Raw genomic sequence first — 25,816 nt, forward strand, 5'->3', positions numbered from 1 at the left:
AAAGGGCAAAGCCCTACTTAAGCCAACAAGGCCTTGAGCAAAAAGCTGTTTATCAAGTTAAACAATCGTAAAACTAACCTCACAAACTCCCTTATACATTACAGTAACATATTAGGATACAAAGACAAATCCAGCTGATCCCAAAACTACCCAAAATGTATTGATGATGCCCAGAGAATTCTTCCATGTTTAAGGGGGGAAATCCAAATTTTGTATATCTTCTATAGGTGAAAAGCACTGCAAGTGATTGCATGAGCTCTTAGGTAATGAAGAAGGTCCCTAAAACTTACAACTACACAGAGGAAAAAGTCCAGATAGTCATAGTGAAAAAAGCATATTCTTACCAGTTCCTCCCAATGACTTCCTTCGTAGAATAGCCAGTCATAGTGAAAAACCCAGCACTTGCATACATTATTGGACAATCTGGTTTGGTGGCATCTGACACAGCAAATGTCTGCTGTAGTGTACCCAATGCATCCTTCAGTTCTTGTGAGACCCGAGGGTTCCTCGAATCAAATCCCAAATTTGATTCTTCTGATGTTCTTGCAGAATCTACTGATCTCTCAACTGAATTTTTGCTTCCGTCTCCAGATGATCTTATTCCTATTGCTTTGGGATTCTTTGTTCCATACTCTGGGTTGACTACCAAGCCCCATTCAGCAGCCCTTTCAGCCATGGAAGCTTCAGTTAAAATCTGATTAGGTTGAACAGACAAATTCTGCTCAGTGAGACCATTATCAATTTCTGAACCTCTATCCGGCTCTGCTTTGGCATCCTCTGAAATCGTATCTCTCTCAAATGCCATCCACTTACAAGCAGCTTCCCTGTCGGAAGAAATCCTTTCTGCTCCTTTGTGCACCTGGGCTGAACTACTGCGGCTTCCTGCCTCCATGGTTGAATGGGCTGTTCAGCACAATTCATGGGTTCAGAGACTAGAATTGGGCATCATGTGTTATAGCACTGGTAATGAATCATTTGCAAATCATAATCATAATCAGAATTACCTTTCTGAGCTTCCAAATTTGAACTCTTCACACTTAGAAGCCTCCACCAAATAAGGACACCTGCCTGCACTTGGGAAATTATTGATTTGGAAATACATAAAAACCTATTAAAATATTTGGTAAAAACCATTGATTCTGCTCAAAATATATCAATTATGACTTGGAAACATAAATAATCTTCTGAAGAACGAGATGGAGAAAACTAAAGATGCAACAGTCATGCTACCTGAAATCAACTGAAAAGAACGATTCTCAGTGAATTCTGCAGCTCCAGAAGTTAAAGTGTGTCCTCTCTATGGAACAGCAAAGTGTACTTCTTCATGTAGAAGATCTTCTTAACTGGACCATTTCTTGCATTGATTACTTGGAAAGCTTTGGGTAACAGTTTTATCTTTTTCTTTCAACAATTTAAAGATCCAAATTTTCTATGCAGATAAACAAGAACACGTGGAGAGGAGATAAACCAATCGTGGTGTTCAGTTGATACACGTCGACATGTACCGGCGAACTGTAGCCGTCGATCTTCTCCACTTCTATCCTTCTTCTCTTCCATTGGATTGCTAAGTTTCGTGGTTCATCGATGCGTCACAGTGACAAACACAAACAGTGAGTGATTAGCGCAGGAATGACAATTCTACCCCTGCGAAATACAACAATGTCCTGTACAAAGACAAAAACTTGCTTGTCTACGTTCTTTTCTGCATTGTTGAAATTGTCTCCGACAATAAATGGTTCCCGTTTGGTGGACCAGTGACAAATGTATTCTCCATTCTAGACTATCTTACATGGACTTCACTTGGGTCCTACGAATTGTCAAGCCAAATACCATGGGCCGTAAGAGGTCGAAATCTCGATCTCTTTTATTGAAATTCAACAATCGAAATTCAATTTCAATCGAGATTTCGGATCGTCGGATCTGATAGTCCGAAATCTAGCCTTGACAGTCATGCGCATTTAATGCGCACGACCCAAGCAATTTTGATCTCATATTCAATGGGTGGATAAGTGGATAACGGTGACCAAACGCAAGACAAAACCTCTAAGCATTGGGTCCAAAGAAATTTAATGAGACAAAATCAAACCCCCTTGTCCAGGTTAGGCTTAGAACCTTTAGATTTTTTTAATAAATATTATTAGGACCACATCCACATGGCAAAAATAGATAGCCCTCCAAATAACCCATTTTGAAAAACATTTTCGAAACTCTTTTGGATAAATCTAAGCTTGAGCAGTGAATTTCTCCAAATTCCAAGGGTTGTTCAGTTGTCTATGTCAATATTTTCTACAAGGTACAGTTTTCCTAGATGGGTTACCTAGATATATCTATCCCAAGATATTAAATGCCGAACATCTCCCCCCACTTCCATCTCTTTCTAAAGAAAGTAGAGCATGCAGGCATGCAGCCAATGTAGAAAAGGTCCTCTTATCAGCAAAAATAAATCTAGGAATGGTCCCCATACCATTTAGGGACCAAGAAATTTCACAAAAATAGATGGTGTGGAATTTCTTTGATCAAATTCATATTGGAAGAGAATATGGGCTCTCTTCTTTTTTTTTTTAATTACAAAATAGAGGTTCAAACAACTTAGGAGAAGAAAATTAAGGCATGGAAATGTTTCTATCAACCAGAAGGCGATCTTCTATAACTAGAGGGGGCTCCTGAAAGAAGTACAAAAGGCTTTTTGTTGAAATAAATGGAAAAGGATATAGTCTATACATTATCTATATGGTTGCATATAATTTTGCTTTAAACATACTTGTATATTGTTTTTCTTTACATATACTTGCATACTATTTTTCTTTACAGTGTGGAATCACCCTTCACCACCCTCTCACCCCACCCCCCAAATTAGAGAAAAACAATATGCAAGTATATTTATAAGTTTAGAATTAGTTTTACTTTTATCCAAATCTCTTTTGTCCATCAAACTCGTGATGTGTGTGTAAATTTTTTATTTGTTCTGGATTTTCCTACTATGAATACATAATTGTAAACAAATGAAAGTAAAAATGAGTGGCTATCTTTATGGAAAGGTGAAAACCTTGCAATAGTACTTTCAAGCTTGTTCTAGTTTTTTTTTTTTTTGGGATATATAAAAGTTATATTAAATTATCTAATGTAACACTAGTAGCAGGGAAATTAGGAGATACAAACGCGATTTAGTTGAAATTTCTTAGTATCATGGGCTAGAAAGTCAGCATGTTCTTTACTAGTCTTAAGAACAAAATGAAAACAAACATACTAGAGGGAACGAGAACATTGAAGGATGTCCTGAACTAACCCATAACTTGACTAATTGAGATCGATGGCCTGGCCATGTAAAGCCTCAATAGCAATAAGAGAGTCATAATGAAGACCACATAAGTTGCACAAAAGGTCTAAAATTGCAAAAAGACAATCCCTAGTAGCCTCAAGCTCTATCACAAGAGCTAATACACAAAGAAAATTTTCAATTTGGCTAGCATGAATCGTCCTGTAGGGCTCTAGATAATGCAGCTTCTACCAACGTATCTTAAAGCAGGATTCCGAATAGCATCACTTAGCATATGTAGAATCAAACTCCAAATAAGTGTTTTATTCTAAATAATCACCTGATAGGGTTTATAACAACATTGTGGTTGTCAATCGATCAAAGCTCATTTGTCCTGTCTCTGATTTTTTCAGATATCTACTGGAAACGTAACTTCTATATGTAGAATCAAACTCCAAATAAGTGTTTTATTCTATATAATCACCTGATAGGGTTTATAACAACATTGTGGTTGTCAATCGATCAAAGCTCATTTGTCCTGTCTCTGATTTTTTCAGATATCTACTGAAAACGTAACTTCTCCACCACAATATCCCGTTCAATCTCTATCGTACGTCTTCGGCCTTAGCCATTGCCAAATTAGAATGAAGCTCTCCTCTTTATCCCTTCTTATTTTACTTCAACAGTTTACAACCAAATGAACCATAATCATCAAACGTAAATGAGAAGCGTTCTCTAAAACGTTTATCTTGTTGGCTTGCTGCTGAATCCTGCACTTCTCGTGTTCCTCCTACTTTTACGCTTTTCGGTATGGAGAAAAGCATCCGATGCCCTCATTTACCCAAACGTTAATGAAGAACAAGAAACATTGGTTTACCATGGATAGTTCATATTAATGTTATGATATTTTTCTTTCTTCACGTTGTTTTCTGCATTTAATTTTTCTCTCCTTGAAGTTTTTCTGATATTTCATTTTCAACGTCCTCATTCCTCCTCTCCAAATATGTCGCAGTTTCTTTTTAATTTTGCCCCCTCCCTCCAGTAGCATGCTAGTTTGAACTTTGAATGGGTAAAGGGGAAAACGACTCATTTTGGGACTCCTGCGAAGTTTTATGTAGTGAAAACGGAATAAAAAAGTAATGGGGGAAAGGAATGGTAAATAAGTAAATTCACATTCATAGGAGCACAAAGGGTGAGAAAAGTATGTACCAGTTCAAAGACTGTACAATATCATGTTAATCCTAACAGTTTGATCATTCAGTCCCCAGCAGGGTGTTGAGAGCAAGGCCTTGATATTCACAGTGGTGCTTTAGCATCGTAAACAAGCACAGATTTGGATAACATTCTCATCTGCATCTTGAGAATCATCTTGAAATATTGCAGCCCTTTGGTCCCTGCCTAATATTATGTATCCAATGGCAACATCAAAATACGATATGCTCACATTGAATGTCAACCATCGTTCATCTCCTTTACTGACCTCTCTTCCTGGATTTCTTCAAGCTCGTTGTCATCGCTCTTCTTCCCTGCTTGCTTCTTCCCATAAGTGACTGACTTCTTGAATCTTGCAACTTCTTTTGATGATGCATTTTTGCGAGGATCATTCACTATTGACCGGACTCTTGAAGCATACCTGAATTGACATGAGAACCAACTTGGTCAAATAGAAATATTTCCATTTGTGAAAGCTGACAGATCCTTTCCCTAAGGATGTTATACCCTTTAGTGAGACCAATACTAAAGAAAATAAATGGCACATAACCGAAAGTTCGCCAGAAGGCATATTAAAAGTTGGATTAATTGAGCCCCCAAAGTAGCGAGCGGAGATTAGACTTTGGAGCAAAGGAGTTTCTAAAACCACAAGGAGCTAACTGATTCAGATGTTAGCAGAGAGAGTTTAAACCCATGTTTAAAGTTTGCCTTTAACATACCCTAAGGCATGCTCTCAACATAAATAAGAAACTTACGTCAAAGAATTATAGGTCTCATCCAAGTTTGATTCTGCCGAAGAGACATTAACAAACATGAGTGTCTTGGCATTTCCACCTATTGAGTCACTCATAAGCATTGTCAACTTGTGGTTCCTGTATGGTATGTGTTGACTGCCAGAAGACAAAGCACTGATCACATCACCAAGAGCTGAAAGTGATTTGTTGATACTCTGGGCTTCTTTTAGTTGATTCCCCAGAGAACCTGATTTTTTAACTCTCTCTGAACCTGCTAGATCTACAAAACTCAGCTGCATAGAGAAATCATATGGATAAGATTCAATCAGTAGTATGCCCAAGCTTCTTGATGTTTATGAAATAACCAATTAGCTATTTGTGCCCATCATGTGCAAGCATACCTTTCCTCTGGCAAAAGCCTGGGTTTGGAAGTTAGTGCTCTCAATAAGAATTGAAAGTATCAAATGAGATCTTGAACTTTCCATGTTCATTTGAGTGTCAGATGTATGCCGTTGCTCAGAACCTCTCAAAATAATGTTTCCCAAATCTTCAATTGTTGAAATAGGTGCAATTGTTACATTTTCAAGGTATACCATTCCCTAACAGAAGAATGAAATTGAACAATTAGAAAAAATCTATGATGATCAAAAGAAAATGGTGGACCAACAATCAAGTAAAAGGCAAAAAGTAGCTATATCCTATAGTAACAATCAAGCACTAGTCTGGTTCAAGGATTGTATCCCTAGACACTCCTTCACTTTCGAGAGAGCCCTTACCTCTTGCCTTCTCACCCACAATCCTTTCCTATCCATCATCACATTCCAGACCCTCCCTCCTTTGCATTCTCTGCAATTCTTACCTGAAACCATCCCCATCTCTTTTTCACTTGCCTCATCACCAAACCCATCTGGTGCTTTGGCCTTTCTTCCATTTGGCACTGTCCCAGATGCTCCTGCCCCTTTGACCTTGAGTGCGCTTGGTATATCTCTACCTTGGACGGGTGATTACTGACACCATTCCCAGGCTTGTTTCGGCTGCTACTATCTCACACTGTTGGTTCGAGCATAATCTCAGCAGATAGTTTGCTAAATCTCGCCCTATTGACACAATTTGGAAGGCCATCTGTAGGGATGTCAGTCTTAAGCTAGCTTCTCTCTTGCCCAAACCCTTGATAGACTCCACAAGGAATAGACATATTATTGTTACCTGGGGCCTAGATCTCTCTCTTTTGGTCCTCTTGCATGCTCCCCCCCCCCCCTCTTCCTTTGTACAGTCTTCTCTTTTGATCGGTAAAATATTTATTGTTCATCCAAGAAAAACAAAAAACATTGATAGTTATCTAAGAACAATAAAAAAAATTAATAACTTAAACCATAATAACCTTTGAATCTTTCTTTATATCCAGTTTTGCACGATTTGCATTCTTTGGTAATAGAAGATCAACAAGAGTATCTTGATATAACTCCACCATATAAGCCTGTAAGATTTAACCAGAAAGGTTCATAACTACATAGAGTATGACAACAACCAACATTTTAAAAGAAATGGAAGTGCTTTTGGAGAATAAAATAGATGAACACAATATCTTATAACAACTTTGAAAAATCTAAGGTGTACTCAGGTGCACAAGGCTCTAGCCACTACAGTCTGAGGGATTGTAATGCTTGCTGCTTATGTGAAAGTAGAATACATTATAATAATGTAAGCAAGAATAAGACTTTTAATTTTATTTTATTTCCATTCAATATTATAAGAGTAAAGATTTATCATTTAAACCAATGTCAAAATTTAAAGTAGATAATTTGAAGAAGCTACATAAAGGGAAAATGCAAATATATTCTTAATCAACATGACAAACAATTTGTTAATATCTCAAAGGACCCCTCGGGAACTTAAATCATATATAAGTTGACTTACATTTTCAAGGTCCAACATCAAAACTTACCTTTAGTGAGAAAGAAAATTTGCTGTTGTCACGCTTTAAAATTTTAAAAAGTTCATCAGCAGCTCTTGGGGTAAGACCTGGATTCCTCTCAGAACCATGTATTGTAAATGTTTTTCCCGAGCCAGTTTGCCCATACGCAAATATGCAGACATTATAGCCGTCTACTACTGACTGCACAAGATGCTGCATTGTAATAGTAAAGTTAGATATCATTAGCTGGTTGGATTAATGACACGTACCCAAAGAGCAAATGAGCCAAACCTGAACTGATCCAAAAACCCAATAGATCTTTCTCATAGTTAAGAATTTGAATCTGATAATGTTTGAAGATCCAATTTAATCCTATCAGATTATGTAATATCTTATATTGCCTTTAAATCTAGCAAAGTTACATAAAAGAATACACGGCTCTGTGAAAAACAAAATATGTATATATAGGAGAGTTTAATATTATCTAACAAGGCATACTATAGGACATCCAAGAGACAATTTTCAGTGAGCATCAAACATCTACCATATGGTAACTTTGTAAAGCCCAAATTTTCTGAACAGGTTGACCCCAAGGTGCCTGCTCAGAAATCAAGGTTCCACCCAGTCCAAGTTTACCACATGGCAAAACCAACGAATAAAAATCCAGGACTACAAAAAGGATGTACAATACTACGAGGAGCGCAAGGAGGGAAGCCATACATCGAAGGATAAATGACAGGATTTGAAGCTGGAATTTAGCATGTGGCTAGTCCAGATCTTGACCTATGTATACAATTGGCGGAATTGCCAACATCATTCTGGAAGTTAAGATTATTTTCTGTCATTTGCCATTTCGTAGATCACCCACATAGTTTACCTCATTTAAATATTCTAATGATGTTACATATTTTACACATGTAGATGTTATGCAAGTCAAATGGGGCCATTATCAGGTTGGTTAAGGACAATACCAAGTTTTGACCTAGTTACCACTAACTAGTAAGGTTACTTTTAATCCAATCTCAGGGCATGCAAACTTAGATCTGATTACCAAAATTACCGAAGTTAAATTTGATTAAAGCTTATTCGGTTCAAAATGGATAGGGATTGGATCTAGATCAATGCCAGATTCACTAAAAGAAAACCTTGCTAATAGATTTGGATATGAACATACACTCGTATCTTCAAAAACTTCTTCCTGGGAAGCAGTGCCATCAAAGACATGATCATAAAAGTGTTGCTTTATCTTGTCATCTTTCCAAGGGTGTTCCACGGTGAACTCATCAAGGCTTGTAACAACATTCCTTTCTTTCTCAGCCATCTCTTTTTCACTAAGCGGCCGTAACCTGCAATACACTCTGATTTTTCCTTTCATATCTGCAAAGTTAACAAGAACCCAGTTCATGGCAGTAATATTGGAAAACTATACAAGTGAAAACCAAAAAGAGTATTAGTATTCTCTATGATTTAACAAAGTATTTTTTGTTAAGCAAGGATATGTATTTGCTTTCTTAGAATATATAGCAGTTGACAGTAAATATCAACCTTCTATGATATTGAAATATCGCTTCCTTAAGAGTTGTTCTTCCTTGTAAAGAGTTTCCAAATTAATCAATTGAGCTCCTCGCTTCTTCAAAATATCATCAGTTTGCTCATTCTTTCTGTCTATGTTCTGAAACAAGTTGTGAAGTATGGCCAAAATAGTCTCAGAATTCATCTTTGCAAAAGATGCAGAGAATCACAAGATATGCAAAAAGTCGGTTGTTTGTAGTAATGGTAAAATTCATTATTTGACACATTAAAGTGATGAGAAATGAATATTAAAACTTTAAACTATTACCTCCTTCATTTCTCGTAGTTCATCCAATTCCTTCAAATTATTTTGCAGTGCGTCTAACTCTCTATTTTTAGTTGTCAGAGTTGACTCATTAACAGCCAATTCTCGTGTAACCGTTTTCAACTTCTTTTCAAGTATGGAAATCTGTATCTTAAGTGCCTTGCATTCTTCTTCAAAGTTTCTCTCTGGGATTTCCATTTGCTGCACTTCCATAGCCAGAAGAGATCAGTATTGTTCTCCACAAGAGCTCACAAAAGCTTCTTGGTATAAGTTAGATGAAAAATGTGGAGATGTAGACAAAATTCATACCTCCACAGAATTATCTTTTTCAAGTTTTAAAATCTTCTTTACCTTTGATAATGTTTCACTTGCAACCCTCTCTATAGTTTCTCCAGCCGTATGCAACTCATCGCTTCGTGCTCTCAACTCCTCATGGATCTTACTTAAAGTCTGCATATAATAAAAGCACTAGAGGTCAAGCACACAAGAAAGTTAAGAAAACCTCAATACAAGTTAAATTAACTAGACTGTTTAAAAAATAAAAAAGATGTAATAACTTTACCGAATTTATGTTGTTAGGTCCAGCCAAATCCCTTTTTGCACCATTCTCAGAAGAGGAATACCCTAGATTGCTTAGCTTTGACAATCTAGTGTCTAAGCTTTTCTTCTCTAACAGCGCAGCCTAACAGAATACCAAACCAATGCTAAAATACACTAGAGAATAACATTTTTTAAATAGAATTTTTTCAAGGTGAACAAAGAGAAAATTGGATTGCCTTGAAGAAATATGAGAACATGGAACGAGAATACATCACAATTTAATCACCTGAAGGGCATTTTCTTTTTCTTCACACAGAGACCTGAGTTTATTACACTCCAGTGTAATTTCAGATGCAGTTTGCTTCTCAGCGCTCAGCAAGAGCTTCACTAAATTCAACTCTTCCTGAATTTCAATTTCTTTCTTATGTTCTCCATGCAATTCTTCCATCAACTATTAGCATAACTAATTGATTAGTCCACATACACAAAATTCATGAAAAGAGACACGCTATTTTATAAGAAATAATTGAAAGTTGCATTTTATAACGCTAGCTTTACAATTCATTCGTACATAGATTTCCTAGTTGAATAGTAAAATTGTCTGGAAACAGAGAGGTTTTTGACTTCCACCCTTGGGGGAGAGAAGAGGGAGAGACATACTATCACTCTGTAGGGTAAACTATCAATTCAACATTTGAACCTAGAATCTGTGTTATCTGATGTATTAAAAAAATATATAGAGAGAGAAGACTTTTACATAGAAATAAAACCCATCAAAAAATGGGAAGAATGGGGGAAAAAAAGCCACTACAGAAAAAGAGGACTTTGTCTTCTGACCATGGGCTAAGAGGAAGTTTCCTAATCTAACTTGAAAACTTAAAAACAATGACCAGATTGAGTACAAACTGGATTACAGTGCCAAATACAATAAAGAAACAATAATGATACATATTGAATAAAATCTTATCCTTACTCTTAGTCCCATATAATCCTCAAATCCCATATTTTTGGCTCGCAAAAGAGATAATATATTAAAAAAACTCAAGAATAATCAAGCCCATAGCATATTAACCAACCTTTGGCCCAAAAAAAAACTATTACAAGGACCAATTGGAGACCCCTAAATTGCATCATATCAGCATATAACAAAGGATACCTAATTCCCAAAATATGCAAGTGGTAATTTTATGAGCAGAATACCTGAGAAACATTTTTCTGTGATTTCGACACGGCTTTGGAAAACTCCTGGAGAGAATTCTCATAACCATCCAGACCGGTTGGCTTAAGGTTCTCTAACAATTCTCCTTTGGTGGTGAGATTAGCAGCAGACTGCACTTTCGAGTGCAATACATTATATATATGTGTTCGAAGGGCAACACAAATTTCGTCCCCCTAAAATAGATTGAGGAACCGTTACGTTTAAATGAAATACGTAGTGCTAGACCCATTCCAAAAATTAGATGCAACAACAACTCATCCTTCTCCAATAAAAAGACCAAATCAAGAAAGAAATCAAGAAAAATTTATAGAACCTGCTTTGTTTCAAATCGAAAGCTGTGTGGGGTACCCCCAACTCTCATCTTGAAAAATACAGCAGTAATGTTGTCAGCAAACTGCATAATGTCTCTTAATTCAGCAGAATGTAGGTATTCTTTTGGAACTGGACGGAAAAAATGAACCTGTAAAAATAATCAAACTCATATTCTGTATTTGATATATGCATTTTAGATTTAAATATTTCTTATATAAGAAAACATAAAGAACTGTATTACTAACCCCATTCTTGTTGATGCCCAACATGATCTGACCAGGCAGAAGCCCTATGGGATCATCAGTATTCCGAACAATAAAGAAAACTGAATTCCAATAAGGAAGCATTCTCAAGATCTGAAGGAATTGCCATCTAGCATCGTACCTCACTAAATTTTCCTACAACAGGAAAAGAGAACACTATAGAGCTAAGGATGAAAACTAACAACAATCAAAAGTTCTTTGAAGGAACTATAACCCATAACAGATAAAAAGGAAAGAGCAATTATTGCATGCATGAGACAATGAATCCTAATAGGAGGATTGTATACCAATATTACACTAGCTATTATATACATTAGGCAGCATAAAATAAAATAGCAAGTTCTACTTGACTGTCAAATCCAATAATGTTAAATCTCATGCTTAAACCAGGCTAGGTACAACTGAAAAGGAAAAACATTAATCAAGGCTCAGAAAAGAGAATCTTACTTATGAATATCGTAAATCTAGAGTGTAGTATTTCTATCTGGTATACTACTTAGTGCTTACAAGATGATTTGAAAAATTACAAAGCAGAACACATAATTCCTAACCAGCTGATAGATACAGAATTAATTGACATTGACCTGTCATTCCTAGAAGATTTTGCATTACCATAGAATGATAACGGGATAGAATGTCTAGCTCCCAATCCTGCCTTGCATGTGTGATTCCAATTTGTCTAGGCGAGAATCTTTCAAGAAGTGAAGCCCATTCACTGGAAGAAAACAACTATTTTTAGATGGAAGAACTCACTAGGAACATGTCTCCTACTCCTCGTTTTACTTTCTCCTTTATTCTATTTAATCATGGTCAAGAAAACAAGTATTCATAAGAAAACACTAAAAGGAAATAAGCTAAAAGTTAGGATGACATGAACCACTGACGTGCATGACTCAGGACTGCCGACCCATCCTATTTCAGCTAAGATCTGCAGTGCCAATAGCTGGGCAGCATCATCTCTTCCTAAAGGATAATTCCCCAAGATATAGTCACGTTGCAACTGAAACAAAAAAAACAGACAATCAATGCCAAGCCAAAACTCAAGATGGTCAAATGTCAGTTGAAAAAATGAAATAATTCAGGTAATTTATTAAAACAGCTAACATTCTAAAATGAGTTTAAGCAGGTAAAAGAGTAGGTTATTTCACAAAACAAATATGTCAGCTCAAGTAGCTCAATGGAAGTCATCTTATGTCAAAAGTGAAAGTCACTAATTACTTGTTGCTCATAGTATTGTGTCAAACCAACAGCTTCAAGGCAACTCATCAGTTGATTAGTTCAACCATGCATCTGATCCTCATTTTAATGCATTTTATCAAAACATACCTGCATATAGGACAACTTCACAAAAATTGGTTCTTTTATAGCTTCATCAGACTCCTGAAATAACTTCTTTCTGAAACAAAGCTTCCAATGCAAAGCTTCTCCTTTACTAAGCTCCTTAGCTGCCTTAATTTCCGCCAGCAAATCCCCAATGTATTTATTATCTTGTATTCCAACATATTCCTCTAGGTAACAAAAAAAACAAACAAAAAAAAAATTGTATGTTAGCCAATTATCAAATTATTTTAATACATAGGTAGTGATAAAGGAGAACTAAACTAGCCCGAACCCATTTGGTTGACCCAGAATTAGTTCGGGTTGAGTCCAACCCGAGCAGTTCGGATCAAGTCAAACCGACCAAGATAAGGTTAGTCGAACAAGTAAAAAGGCTGAATAGCAAGACGAATCCTATAAGACTTGTAGCCAAAGAAAAGGTATTCAATTGGGATTCAACTACTCATATTTGATTAGGACTCAATCATTAAGATGAGGATTGCAGTCTAAACAATGTTTGAATCCCATTCAAACTCGTACAGAGAAACCTATAAAAGGGTAAGAGAATACAAGAGAAAGGTATACTTTATTGTTCATTGCTTTATTGTCTTCCTTAATCGGAGAATTTTCCAACTAGATCATCGGAGGTGAAACTCGACCACCCCAGTCGAGCTCATTCTTGCAGGTTTATTCGATTGAGGAGACGTGCAGGATTGCGTAGCAACAATTGGCGCCGTCTGTGGGAATTCTGATAGAAAAGCCATTATGAAAACCAGATCAAGATTATTGACAGGAGACGGATCTGATGGAGAAAAGGAGGTCGACCAAGACGGAACTCCGCAAGGAATTGAAAAAATTCCCGAGCTACAAATTCAGCAAAATCCTCCAATTCTTCCAGAACCTCTAACAAATCAATTTGCGACAATGCATCAAATTGACGAAATTCAAAAGGAGCAATCTGAGCTTAAAAAAGAAATCTCATCCTTGAGCAAATTGGTCAGGATGGCCATGCGTCATATAATTGCTTCGAAGCCAGGTTCTCAAGAAAAACAAAAAATTCCGGAGGGGAGCAGGCATGACCGACCATTCATAATCGACCAAGCAGCCCGACCTTCCCAAAAAGAACTGCAAAAAGAAAAAGGGAAGGAGATAGAAAAACCTCGAGCGTCGAAGGAAATTATTCCAGAAGAAAATCCTCCGATCAACGAGGACGGAGACCAAGGAAGTAGCACGGATCCAATAAAAAATTCAAAGGACAAAAAAAGTCACCACGGTCCAAATAAGCGGGATGAGGATATGAATAAGCGCATCACCGAATTGGACGAAATAGTCAAAAAATTGAAAAACCCTGGCAAAGACGAGCTATATGCTGTCTTAAAAGAGGATCCTTTCATCCAAAGCATCTTAGAAGCAAAGATGCCAAAAGGCTTCAAGTGTCCTACTTTCACCGCTTTCGATGGATCGCGATGTCCAAAGCATCACATCACACATTATAAGTCTGTCATGTCCACTTTTAGACATAGTGAAGCAGCCATGTGTCAAAGCTTTCCCGCTTCGCTAATCGGAGCAGCGTTAGACTGGTACTTGGCACTTCCAAATGTCTCCATCAAAAGTTTCGACCATCTAGGTCGGACTTTCCTACTACGATTTCAAAGTGGAGTAGGCACCAAAAAGAGGGAAGATACCTTGTTTTCTATAAAACAAGGGCGAACGGAGTCCATCCGAAGTTTTCTTCAAAGATTCAACAATTTGACCATGCAGATTGAAAATCTTGATGTGAAGATTGCTTTTCACGCATTATACCAAGGACTCAGCCATGAGGGCCTGCTCGAGCGACTCTTGCTAGATATGCCTAAAACATATGAAGACCTTGTTGAACGATGTCACAAACAAGCAAGAGATATCGAAACAATCGAATCCCAAAAGAAGGAGCATCCAATCATTGAAGCAAGAATGCATAAAGAAAAACCACAGGTTAAGAAATCGACCATAAAACATACCAGGGATGGTCGGACAGACCAAGAAGGGATATCGGATCTAAAAAGATCAGAGATCCTAATGCAAATCAAAGATCAAGGAATTCTCAATTAGCCTAGCAAATTGTATTCCCGACCAGAGGAGCGTGATAAAAGTAAATATTGCGAATTCCACAAAGATCATGGACACTGGACGGATGACTGCAGACAATTGAAAATAGAAATTGAGAAATGCTCTAGAAGCAGTAGTATCATCCCTGCACATGAAGATGAAATTCCCCACACAAAAAAGGACATAGGAGAGTGCTCTTCCAACTAGAAAGGAAGCCGACAAAGTTACTCCAATTATATGAGAAAAGGAGCAAAAACAAGCTCGACCATGTCGGTCGAAATCAAGGATGATCAAGACGAAGAAATAATGCAAAGGGCGGAACCAGTGGAAAAGCTGGAAAGAATTGGTCTGAATTCAAAAGAAGATTAAGGGACAATGATCAGAGCAGAGCAAGAGGCAGAATTCAAAGTCAAGGTGACCAAATTTCTGCAGGAAAATTCGGACGTCTTTGCCTGGTCGGCCGAAGACATGCCCGGAATACATAGAAGAGTAGCCGAGCACAAGCTAAAAATAGAACCTCAAGCAATTCCAACAATCCAGAAAAGAAGAAAATTTTCTCTGGAAAAGCATGAGGGCATCCGAACAGAAGTGCAGAAGCTAAAGCAATCTGGATTCATTAAACCCATTGATTACTTAACTAGGCTGGCCAATGTGGTAATGGTGAAAAAAGCAAACGGAAAATGGAGAATGTGCACAGATTACACCGACTTTAACAAGGCTTGCTCAAAAGACTGTTATCCTCTACCAAGAATAGATCTACTCATTGATGCAACTGCAGGCCATGAGATGCTGAGTTTTATGGATGTTTACTCAAGATATAATCAAATCTTGATGAATCCAGATGATCAGAAGCACACAACATTCATGACTGACAGGGATAGTTACTACTACAAAGTAATACCCTTCGGCTTAAAAAATGCTGGGGCAACTTATCAAAGAGCAGTCAACAAAATATTCGAACAGCAGATAGGCAAAGATATGGAGGTGTATGTCGATGATATGTTGGTTAAAAGCACATCTCAATCCGACCACCTCCAAGACCTGGCAGAAGTATTTGATGTACTTCGCACATACAAAATGAAGCTCAACCTAGAAAAATGTGCTTTTGGAGTATCATCAGGAATTTTTTTGGGATTTATGGTATCCCAAAGAGGGATAGAGGCCAATCCAGAAAAGATTAAAGCCATACAGGAGATGAAACCAGCAAAAAGCATTAAAGAAATTCAAAGTCTTACTGGTCAGGTTGCAACCTTAAACAGATTCATTGCCCGATCAAGGGAAAGATGTTTCCCTTTCTTTCAATCTCTGAAGAATTTATTCAAAAAGGGAATACCAGAATGGAGCGAGGAATGTCAACAGGCATTCGAGCAATTAAAAGAAAAGTTAACTACTCCACCTCTGCTCGTGCGACCGACCACTGGAAAAGAATTGATCATTTACCTGGCTACTTCACCAATAGCTATCAATGCGGTACTCTTACAGGAAGAAGAGAAACAACAAAGCCCAGTCTACTACGTGAGCCACGTACTTCTCGATGCTGAAACAAGGTATCCAGAGGTAGATAAGCAAGCTTTGGCCCTGGTCGTAGTAGCAAGAAAGCTAAGACCATATTTTCAGTCACATCCTATAGCAGTGTTAACAAACTTTCCTCTAAAGAAAGTACTGCACCGACCAGACCTGGCCGGAAGACTGGTAACGTGGGCGATAGAGTTAAGCAAACATCAAATTGAGTTCCAACCACGACCAGCTATTAAGGCACAAGTCCTCGCTGATTTCATCCTCGAAACTTCAAAACTTCTCAGAGCATGAACAGGAAGAAGAAGCTGCTTCTGAAGATATCAAAAGATGGATACTTTTGGTGGATGGATCTAGTAACGCACAAGGAAGTGGAGCAGGATTACTCCTAATAAGTCCAGGTGGATTCCAAATAAGATATGCACTTCGCTTCAAATTCAAAACCTCAAATAATGAAGCAGAATACGAAGCATTAATCGCAGGTTTACGCATAGCAAAGGCCCTCGATATCCAGAACATAGAGATCAGAAGCAACTCACGATTAATTGTGAATCAAGTAAACGGACTTTATGAAGCAAAAGAGAAGCGGATGAGCAGATATCTATCTATGGTCGACCAATATAGGCCACACTTCAAAAAAATCCAAATCAAACAAGTCCCCAGAACAAAAAACGAACAAGCAGATGCTTTATCCAGATTAGCTACGGAAAATATGGATGCTACAGAACCAGTCGTATACATGGAAGAGCTCCAATTTCTGAGCATAAATATGACCGACCAGATGCACATACAGACCGAGCATGGATGGATGACTCCCATAGTTAATTATTTGGAAAATGACTTACTGCTAGAAGATCCAAAAGAAGCTAGAGCTGTAAAACAAAGGGCAGCCAGATACATAGTCAGAAACGACAAGTTATACAAAAAGTCTCTGACCCGACCATTACTACGATGTGTAGAGGCTCCGAAGCCAGCTGTCATCCTAAGAGAAATTCACGAGGGAAACTGTGGAAGTCATATAGGAGATAGAGCGCTAGCAGATAAGGTAAAAAGGCAAGGTTATTACTGGCCCACATTACAAGAAGACTCGAAAACATAAGTCCTAAAGTGTGACAAATGCCAAGCACATGCCAACATACCTCACGCTCCTGTAATGCCCTTAACATCAACCCTCTCTCCAATTCCTTTCGCTAGATGGGGGATAGACTTGGTAGGAAAACTACCAAAAGCTTTAGGAAGTAGAGATATCTGGTGGTGGCAATAGATTACTTTACTAAATGGGTTGAAGCCGAGGCACTGGCATCCATCAATACCGATCAGATGAAAAAATTCATTACACATATATCATGTATCGGATGGAATCCCAAAAATCATCGTCACCAACCACGGAAAACAATTCGAAAACTCTAAGTTCAAACGATTCTGCAAAGAGCATGGTATAGAGCATCGTTGGTCTTCTGTAGCATATCCCCAGAGTAATGGTCAAGTAGAGGTTACCAATAGATTAATGCTCGAAGGATTAAAGAAAAGATTGGATCAACCCAAAGGCAGATGGGTAGAAGAATTACCTAAAGTTCTATTGTCTTACCGAACAACCGTCAGAACGACCACTGGCGAATCACCATTATGACTAGCTTATGGAGTCGAAGGTCGGATTCCCGTGGAAGTTAAGGTTGGATCTATCAGAGAAGAAAAAATCAATGAAGAAGCAAACATTGAAGGAATGAGGGCAAATATAGATTTCATTGAAGAAATCAGGGATAAAGCACAGTATAGTCTGGAAGAATATCAAAGACGCATTGCAGCATATTACAATGCAAAAGTTAAACCAAGACAATATCTCCCTGGAGATCTTGTCCTCCGAAAATCATCTGCTTCCGATCCCATTTATTGTTCATTGCTTTCTTGTCTTCCTTAATCGGAGAATTTTCTAACTAGATCGTCGGAGGTGAAACTCGACCACCCCGGTCGAGCTCATTCTTGCAAGTTCATTCGGTTGAGGAGACGTGCAGGATTGCGTAGCAATAGGTAGAGACTCAAGGAGGGTTTACAATTGGGCAACAAGCAATCCAAAAAAAAAAAGCCGTTTTTAATGAGTTCACTATTAAAGAATACCATGAAAAATTTAAGGCTCTCACTGCACTAAAGTTCCTCGAAAAATTATGTTATTACCAAGGCTTTCAAGTTTCAAAAAGAAATATCTGTTTAGCTAAGAGCACCCAGATCCTTTTGTCATTTCTTAGTAGAACTATCAACTATGGTTTTGTCAATTCTGAGAATAGCAAGTAACACTACTTCAAATTCACCCGAAAAAAAAAAAAAAAGAAGAAAAGAAGTTACAATACTTCGACCCTCTGCAGTATGGGTTACTATTGCAAACGGCAGGTGCGGGGGGGGGGCAGGTGTTGAGAATGAAGGAGTAGGTTCAACCACTAAAAGAGGCTCTTGCTAGTAACCGGATTATCTTGTATTCTCTCAGTCAGACATTAGATATATGGGCGAATCTGGGTTGGTCATGTGCCGACTGTGGTTGCCCATATCCAATCTGTGTAGGTTCTGTCAAAATACTTCAAACAAAATTTGCATTTTCAAAAAAATTTCAGAGCATTATATTCAGAATAGAAGTGAAAATAAGCTGACAATTGACACTTGACTAGATAGAGAATGATTCTATCCAGCTGCAGGGTGTTGGCACAAGAAGATCGATGAATAAGACAACATTGAACCATAAAAGTAGCAAAGTGCTCAGAAAAGGAAACTGGAGCATTATTACTACAAAGAATATATAAAGAAGTATTAAACTGAGTCTCAACTTCATTCATGAAAGCAGAGAAGATAGAGAAAATTTCTGAAGCATTTTTCATTAAGTGGACAAAGTGACCTTGAATAGTAATCAACAAAAGTGACAAATAACAGAAGCCCGATGTAGTAAAAACTGGACAAAGATCCCCCATACATCTGAATGGACTAAAGCAAAATGTTGGCCAGAAGGTAGATCGAAGAGGTATACACGATATAACCTCTTGGGGTTGTTATTAGGAGTATATTATGGTGTGTAAGCTCAGGAAGTCATTATATGGGCTGAAACAGTCTCCTTGGGCCTGGTTTGGTCCATTAAATGAAGTTGTGCTGGAGTTTGGACCTTGGATTAACATATTGCAATAGTAATTGCTTTGTATAATTATTTTGTATTCTTTAAACATTCTGATATGGGAAAACTATTTTCCTGTTGTATATGTGGATGAAATAGTTATTACAGGAGAATACTCACCAAGGATAGAAAAGTTGAAGTTGCATCTAAAATAGAAGATCCAGACTAAAGATTTCAGTTGATTGAAATATTTCTTGGGTGTGAAAGTGGCTTAGTCAGAAAGGAATCTCACTTTCACAATGAAAGTATGCTATGATTTTCTTTCAGAAAGAAGATTATTAGGATTCAAACCTTTGGATACTCTCCACATATCCAAACCTAGAGCATACAAGTGATGACAGTGATGTTCTTAATGATCCTGAGAAGTATTGGAGACTTGTTAGGAAGCTGAATTGCTTGATCTCTTCCCATCATGTTGTGCCTAGAGTGTATGTCTTTTTCAATCTTGAAAAATCATGCTTATGTCAATATTTTTTATGGTTCCATATCGAAGAATACCAATGCTCCTTGTTTTTTTTTCTATATGAATTTTCTCATGAATACTATAAGTTAACTAAACTTTTATATCATCCAAATTTCTAACAGGAATCATCCGCAGTATAAAAAATTTGGAATGTGGCTTCAAGAAGTTGACAACAAGGTTACCATTTCCAGTATGATGTGACTTTGAACCATTGACAATTTTGCGGCATTCAAACAGGCTGAAACTAGAATATGCATAAAGTCCAATAATTCCTGCAACTTTCTGAAGAACAAGCATCACAAATCAATATCACTGGAACAAGAAAGAAGAGGTGCAGTCTCATCTTCTACCAAAATTTCCAAAGGAAATATAAAAAAATATAAGCAAATAACGAAAATTCAGCAGAACAAATCTCTACAACTCTATATAACTATTCAAAAAATTAGGTGAAAACCCATAGAAGTATCTCAATGACTCTATGATTGCAGAGCATGTTGAGAGCCTACTTGGATTTATTTTGTCATTTTCTTTAGAACTCAGAATGTGGAGGCAGAAAATTCAACACTGTAATCTGGGGGATCAAAGATTTTCTCTATCTTTGTACTATCTTAATGAAATAAACTCAATGTTGAGCTTAGAATTTTCACATGGAGCTGGATGAAGGTTGTGCATGGTCATTGATCAAGTGCCTGCCTTTGGAAACTTGTTTACAGGTTCAGATCCAGGAAATTGCCTCTCTGGAAACAGGGGCATGGCTGTGTACATTTGACCCTTCCTACACCCTGCTAAACGGGGGAGCCTTGTCTGAGAATGGCCTTCTTATAATGCACTGGAATATGCCCAACATAAAACTTCTTCTTTCTGCTCTAAGCATGGTATTTTACATCAACCTAGTACTGCTCAGCCGCTTGGTACGGCTCATTTCTTATTGCTTCATATGAGTGTTCCTAAAGTTTTTGGGGGATACTATTTTTAACTGCTTATTACCTTATTAATCATATGAGTTCCTCAATTTGCAACAATAAATCTCCTATGATCATCATTTATACTCATTCACTATCATTTTCATAGCCAGCATTCTGCGTGTTTGCACTTCTGTTGTGCACATTTTACAACGAATATAGGTAATTTATATCCGTGGACACACAAATGTGCTTTTCTTGGTTATTCCTATTTAAAACAATTCTTGTTGTTATGAATATGGTACCTATTAACAATCTGTGAGAGTCAATCTCACCTTTGTTCCAGAAAGTTCACTATTTTTCTGCTAAGGTCGTGACTTGGAAGCTAATATTTTCCAATTTCATATTCCTGTTGTAATCCCAAATCCCAATGACTTCTCAGCCAACACCTCTACAAGTTTGAAAATGGTACCTTATTTCATCTCAACCTATGGCTACAAGTCCTTTTTCAGTCACCATCTGTTCTTTCCTGCACCCTATGGTCCTGGACACTTGGTTGCTTATCCTATTCATACCTATGTTTCTGTCTCACTCTTCCACTTTCTCTTCCTAACGTTTGCACAACTTGTCCCAATTTCATCTCTAGAGACTGTCTGATCCTAGATAGAAATTTGCTACAGATGAGAAATGGATTGCTTTGTTGTATGAGGTAGGAGACGCTCAAGTACAGTTCTAAGGAAAGGAACTGATTCACCTATTCCAATCAGGGAGAAAGGCCATTCAATAGGAAGACGAGTCTGTTGTCTTCGAGAGTACAGTATCAAGTACAGCCTTGATGCATATATTAAGCAGGTCAGGGCCCAGTTTCTGGCAAATGGGTTTACACACACTTATAGTATGGATTATTTTGAGACTCTTTGCTCGATTAAATTATATTTGAGTGCTTGTGCTTATCTCTGCTGTGGTTAATCTACATTAGCTACTATATTAGCTCAACATAGAAAATGTCTCTCCCAATGGTGACTTCTCAAGGAGTTATGTATGGATTTAAAAACCAAAGTATGCTGCTTAGGGGAAGAGTGCTAGTAAGGTAAGAAATCCTAGTAAGAAATTAATGTTCTCAAGCAATCTCTTCGAGTCTAGTTTTATAAATTCAGCACATTGTTACTTAGGGCGGATTTACTCAGTGTTATTAAGATCATTTAATGTTTGTTCATTATTGTGGTTCCAAGGTTGTCTGGTTGGTCGTATAAGTTGATATTATTAACTTTGATATGACTCTTCAGGAATTAATGCAGTTATTTATGAAAACATTTTCAGATGAAAGATCCGGGTAACCTAAGATATTCTTTAATATTGATAAAACCTGATCTCAGAGGAAGTATGGCAATCTTCTATCTAAGAATGGGATGTTAGCATGCAAACCTGTCAATATATACCTCTGGATCCACATCTGAAGTTTGGATTTAATGACAGTGAGGAGCTTACAAACAATCATCTGTACAAGAGGTTGGATATCGACTAATTAATCTTATTGTGACTTGGCCAAATATTTCTTTTGCAGTACAAATAATAAGTCAGCTTACAGATATGCCCAATGGGTTAATTGGGAGGCAACCTGTAGAATTTTATGGCATCTTAAAGGTACTCCAAGAACGAGTATTGTAAACAATTCTGATAGGATTTTGATCATGTCGGATATTTGGAAGCACAAGGCTTATCCATAAGTAATAGGAGATATACTATTGGTTACTGTACTTTTGTTGGTAAAAATCTTGTTACTTAAAGAAGTAAGAAACAGACCACAGTGACAAAATATAGTGCCAAAGTTTTGAGTGTGAGGCTTCCGCTCATACCAAAGCTGAGATGATGTGCTTGAATTTTCTGGAGTTTCTTATCGCCATTAATATCAATATTTCAGTCGGAACAACCAAGATGTGGTCAATATTTTGGTTTCAACTAAGCTCAAAATGAAACCAGCTGTGATACCTAGGACTTAACATATTACTGTCCAAATTTCAACAATGTTTCAGATTTCAGTGTCATTTTGGTCAACCCCTCAATATAATACAATCCAGATCAGACGAAGTTCAATCTGGTTTCAAGTTTCTAAATCACTTTCATTTTGGATGTTTTTCCCCCACTATGTTTAAAGGTCTTGATGGAAATTTTGTGGTCAAAGCTGGTCAAGAGTGGATCCATGAACCTTGATTGCCAAGCCTATTAATATGCTTTTATGAAATTGTGACAACCAGGCAGCTATAGTTAGAAATTTCATGTTCCATGAACGGATCAAACACACCAAGTCTGATTATCACTTTGTATGAGATGTTGTGATGAAGAAATTTATCATTGCTCCATAATTTATGGGAATCAATCAGGTGATATGTGAAACAAGTCCTTGTTTTGATCTGTTTTTCTTAAAGGGTACTCCAAAGTGGGCATTGGTTGTAGTTAAGCTTCAGCTTGAGGGAAAGAGTTAAAACCACTGTAGTGGTGATGTTAGGCAGCTGTATGACAGTACACTACACTTTCATGATGTTTGTGATATTTGGTGTTGTTTAATCTGTTGAAAAGTACTATAGTAGGGTCGTAATCTTCACATTTTAAATAAAGGTGGGAAGTGGAGACAAACAGAAAAATAATGAGGGATTTCAAAAGTACCTCAACAGAATCAGCAACAGTTGTCAATATGTCATATGTAATTTCTTTAGAAGTCTCATCCAAGAAAAACACTGTTGTTGTAGGCTTTCGACCAGTCAAAAAAGCTTCAATCTCCTCACGACCAGGAATTGTCTGCCTAGGGCCAGCCTTGGCAGTACGCTTCAAAGCGTCTAGTGTGCTCAATGCAAGAACTTGAACATGAGAATCAGTATTCACCTCATGACCTACTTGATGAACATACACTGATAAATATCCCCCAATGTCCTTGCTAGGTGGCATGGAGGATGAACATAAATATAGCAGTTCCCATGCTCTAATCAAGGATTGTCTGTGGGTTCAGAAGCAACTTTTGTTACATAAAGAAATAGATACTGCCATTACATGCATAACACATGTGAGAACATCTGACTTTATTTTGTGGGAAAATGATTCATACCTGTCGGGGTTATTTCGGGTCTGCTTGGTTATCTGTATAAAGAGTTCATCACAAAGTTCAGAACACTTCAAAGTATGCTTGTACAGTTTCGCAATAAGCTCAAGCCTTTCTACTAGGGTCATGGAAATTGCCCTATCTGATGAATCTACACCCATATACTTCAAAATTGTCCGGAACAATTTGATCGCCCGACTTACCAATACTGGGTTAATTTTAAGCAACGAAGTCGGAATGGGATCCTGCCAAAAGTTCAGCATAGTTGCCACATAAGTTTGGTCAAAGAATAACACAAGCTGCATTCAATTGAGTGAACTGTCTTATATGTAAACAAACATCAAAGTTACAAAAGGCTCAGTAACAAGAAGGAGCATCATGATGTTGTCAACAATAAAACTGTTTTTGTTTTAGGTTTTGTTGCCTTCGAAAGAACAGCTCCAAGGCAAAATTAAGCTCATTAGGAACACTGTTGACAGTACTACCTTCTGAAAGCTTATCATATCTTCAAAATCAAATCTTCCATGAACTTGAAGGCCTACTGATCTTTTTGAAAAGAATCCACGTTTCCCAGCAGATTGGTTCTGTTTCCGCATGGACCTCAAAAATCCTTCTACCTAGGAAAACGGAATGAAAAATAAAATATCTTGCTTCATCAAACCAATCTGTCCACAAAATTTATCACAACAAAGACTCAAGTAAAATAGGTAGTTAACACTACAATAGTCATACAGAAAACACTAATCGAGATACAGCGACTGTTTGAATGAATTTATGTCTCTTGATACCACAAATGGAAAGTTTGTTGTATTCAGAAGCCAGATCAACCAAACAGCAGATGCACACATCAATTCACTATCTAGACTTCAAGATTTATTTTAGGCTACCAAAAGAGAAGCAATCTAACTAGCCAATTTGTCCTCACCTGAAATTTATTAATCAAAGGAATAACTGCTAAATCCAAAATAATTGACGGAGTTGCTGGGGAACTGCAAGGAAACAAGAAACAAGGATCACTCACTGACTCCAATTCTATGACTGTTTACATAGACAAGCACCATATATTCTATTAAGTTTACATAGTCATAGAGAATGATTACTCAAGAATGCATAAATGAAAGGAACAAACATCTGAAAATATGGCGTTGACATATGAACACACCAAACTATCATGGATGGATGCATTAACCAAGAGTGATGTATTTTGATTGAAACTGAAATAAAGGTGGTTAGCGCAATCACAAATGAAATGACTCTGGCTAATGGCCAACTTAATTACCCTTCTTAGTGGCATTCAAGCAATCAATTTAACATATGCTTGCAAACAAGTTAACAAAAATGGCTCTTCTCTGTTTCACTCACAATTATATAAATTAAAACAAAAAATAGAGAAGGATAGCGTTCTTGGACATTAATATAACTGAAGTTGACAACACTTTAATAATAGAGGGGAAGGGGGGTGTTGGACACTCACGAGATCATCTTTGAATAGGTGAGGAGGAAGCAGAAACTTACCGAACAGCAAAATTTAATCCATCACTATCATAATCCAAAGGATCGAAGGGGGCAGAAGAGTCACGCAAAGAGGTTACATTGCCATCGCTAGAGCTCAAAGGAGATCCACTCATTCTGACTCTTGGGGAGATAACAAGAGTTGTATCAACAGTCACTGGAATAAATACTTCAAGAAACTGAAAGAGCTGTTTTCTAAATATCCTCTTCTCTGCTGCTTATGCGCATGCATTTCACCTAACACAACCAATTCAATCAGATCATCCAAAAAGCAACAAGTAATACATTCATAGTCAGCTGCATTACCTATAGAGCATTTACATTGTGTAGTGTTTAAGTTCATGAATGCCAAAGAAGACATCAAACCTCTGCAAGTAATTAAATGAAAGATGAGGACTTACAAGAACAAGTAATCAATCGCAGAGAAAAGAGCGGAACAATCCCCTAAAAAATTCGAAGAAGAATGAAATGCAAGCTCAGGACTCG

General features: G+C 37.4%; 2 protein-coding genes across 7 annotated transcripts in view; both read right to left on the reverse strand.

Annotated features, from left to right (window-relative positions):
* LOC149014594 (phototropin-2-like) overlaps nt 1–1,392 on the reverse strand; it is a 46,671-nt gene extending 45,279 nt beyond the window's left edge. For 3 of the 5 annotated variants that reach the window (XM_089156411.1, XM_089156408.1, XM_089156412.1), the window contains exons 1-3: nt 1,231–1,392; nt 1,005–1,068; nt 345–903 (exon numbers count right to left, since the gene is read on the reverse strand). In XM_089156411.1, the coding sequence (XP_089012537.1) occupies nt 345–892 (548 nt within the window). In that variant the 5' untranslated portion in view covers nt 893–903; nt 1,005–1,068; nt 1,231–1,392. Of the gene's footprint in view, nt 1–344; nt 904–1,004; nt 1,074–1,230 lie in introns of all 5 variants that reach the window. The other 2 variants (XM_089156410.1, XM_089156409.1) reach the window with 2 other exon arrangements.
* A 2,578-nt stretch (nt 1,393–3,970) lies between these two features.
* LOC149014595 (kinesin-like protein KIN-14I) lies at nt 3,971–25,816 on the reverse strand. 2 transcript variants are annotated; one of them, XM_089155766.1, is made up of 24 exons: nt 25,732–25,816; nt 25,334–25,567; nt 24,744–24,807; nt 24,304–24,435; nt 23,825–24,063; nt 23,389–23,716; nt 20,005–20,104; nt 12,615–12,796; nt 12,173–12,288; nt 11,901–12,003; nt 11,271–11,423; nt 11,027–11,173; nt 10,695–10,886; nt 9,781–9,945; nt 9,517–9,636; nt 9,306–9,404; nt 8,958–9,155; nt 8,663–8,789; nt 8,292–8,494; nt 7,148–7,330; nt 6,584–6,679; nt 5,604–5,801; nt 5,224–5,495; nt 3,971–4,889 (listed from the first exon to the last, which is right to left on the reverse strand). In XM_089155766.1, the coding sequence occupies exons 2-24, from the start codon at nt 25,444–25,446 to the stop codon at nt 4,709–4,711; spliced, it is 3,711 nt and encodes a 1,236-aa protein (XP_089011892.1). In that variant the 5' UTR covers nt 25,447–25,567; nt 25,732–25,816; the 3' UTR covers nt 3,971–4,708. The 2 variants fall into 2 exon arrangements, with proteins under 2 accessions (XP_089011892.1, XP_089011891.1); XM_089155765.1 differs by having other exon boundaries at nt 9,264–9,404.

Source organism: Hakea prostrata, chromosome 5, assembly GCF_041222555.1.
Source record: "Hakea prostrata isolate BN-2017 chromosome 5, UWA_Hpros_2, whole genome shotgun sequence".
Lineage (NCBI taxonomy): Eukaryota > Viridiplantae > Streptophyta > Magnoliopsida > Proteales > Proteaceae > Hakea > Hakea prostrata.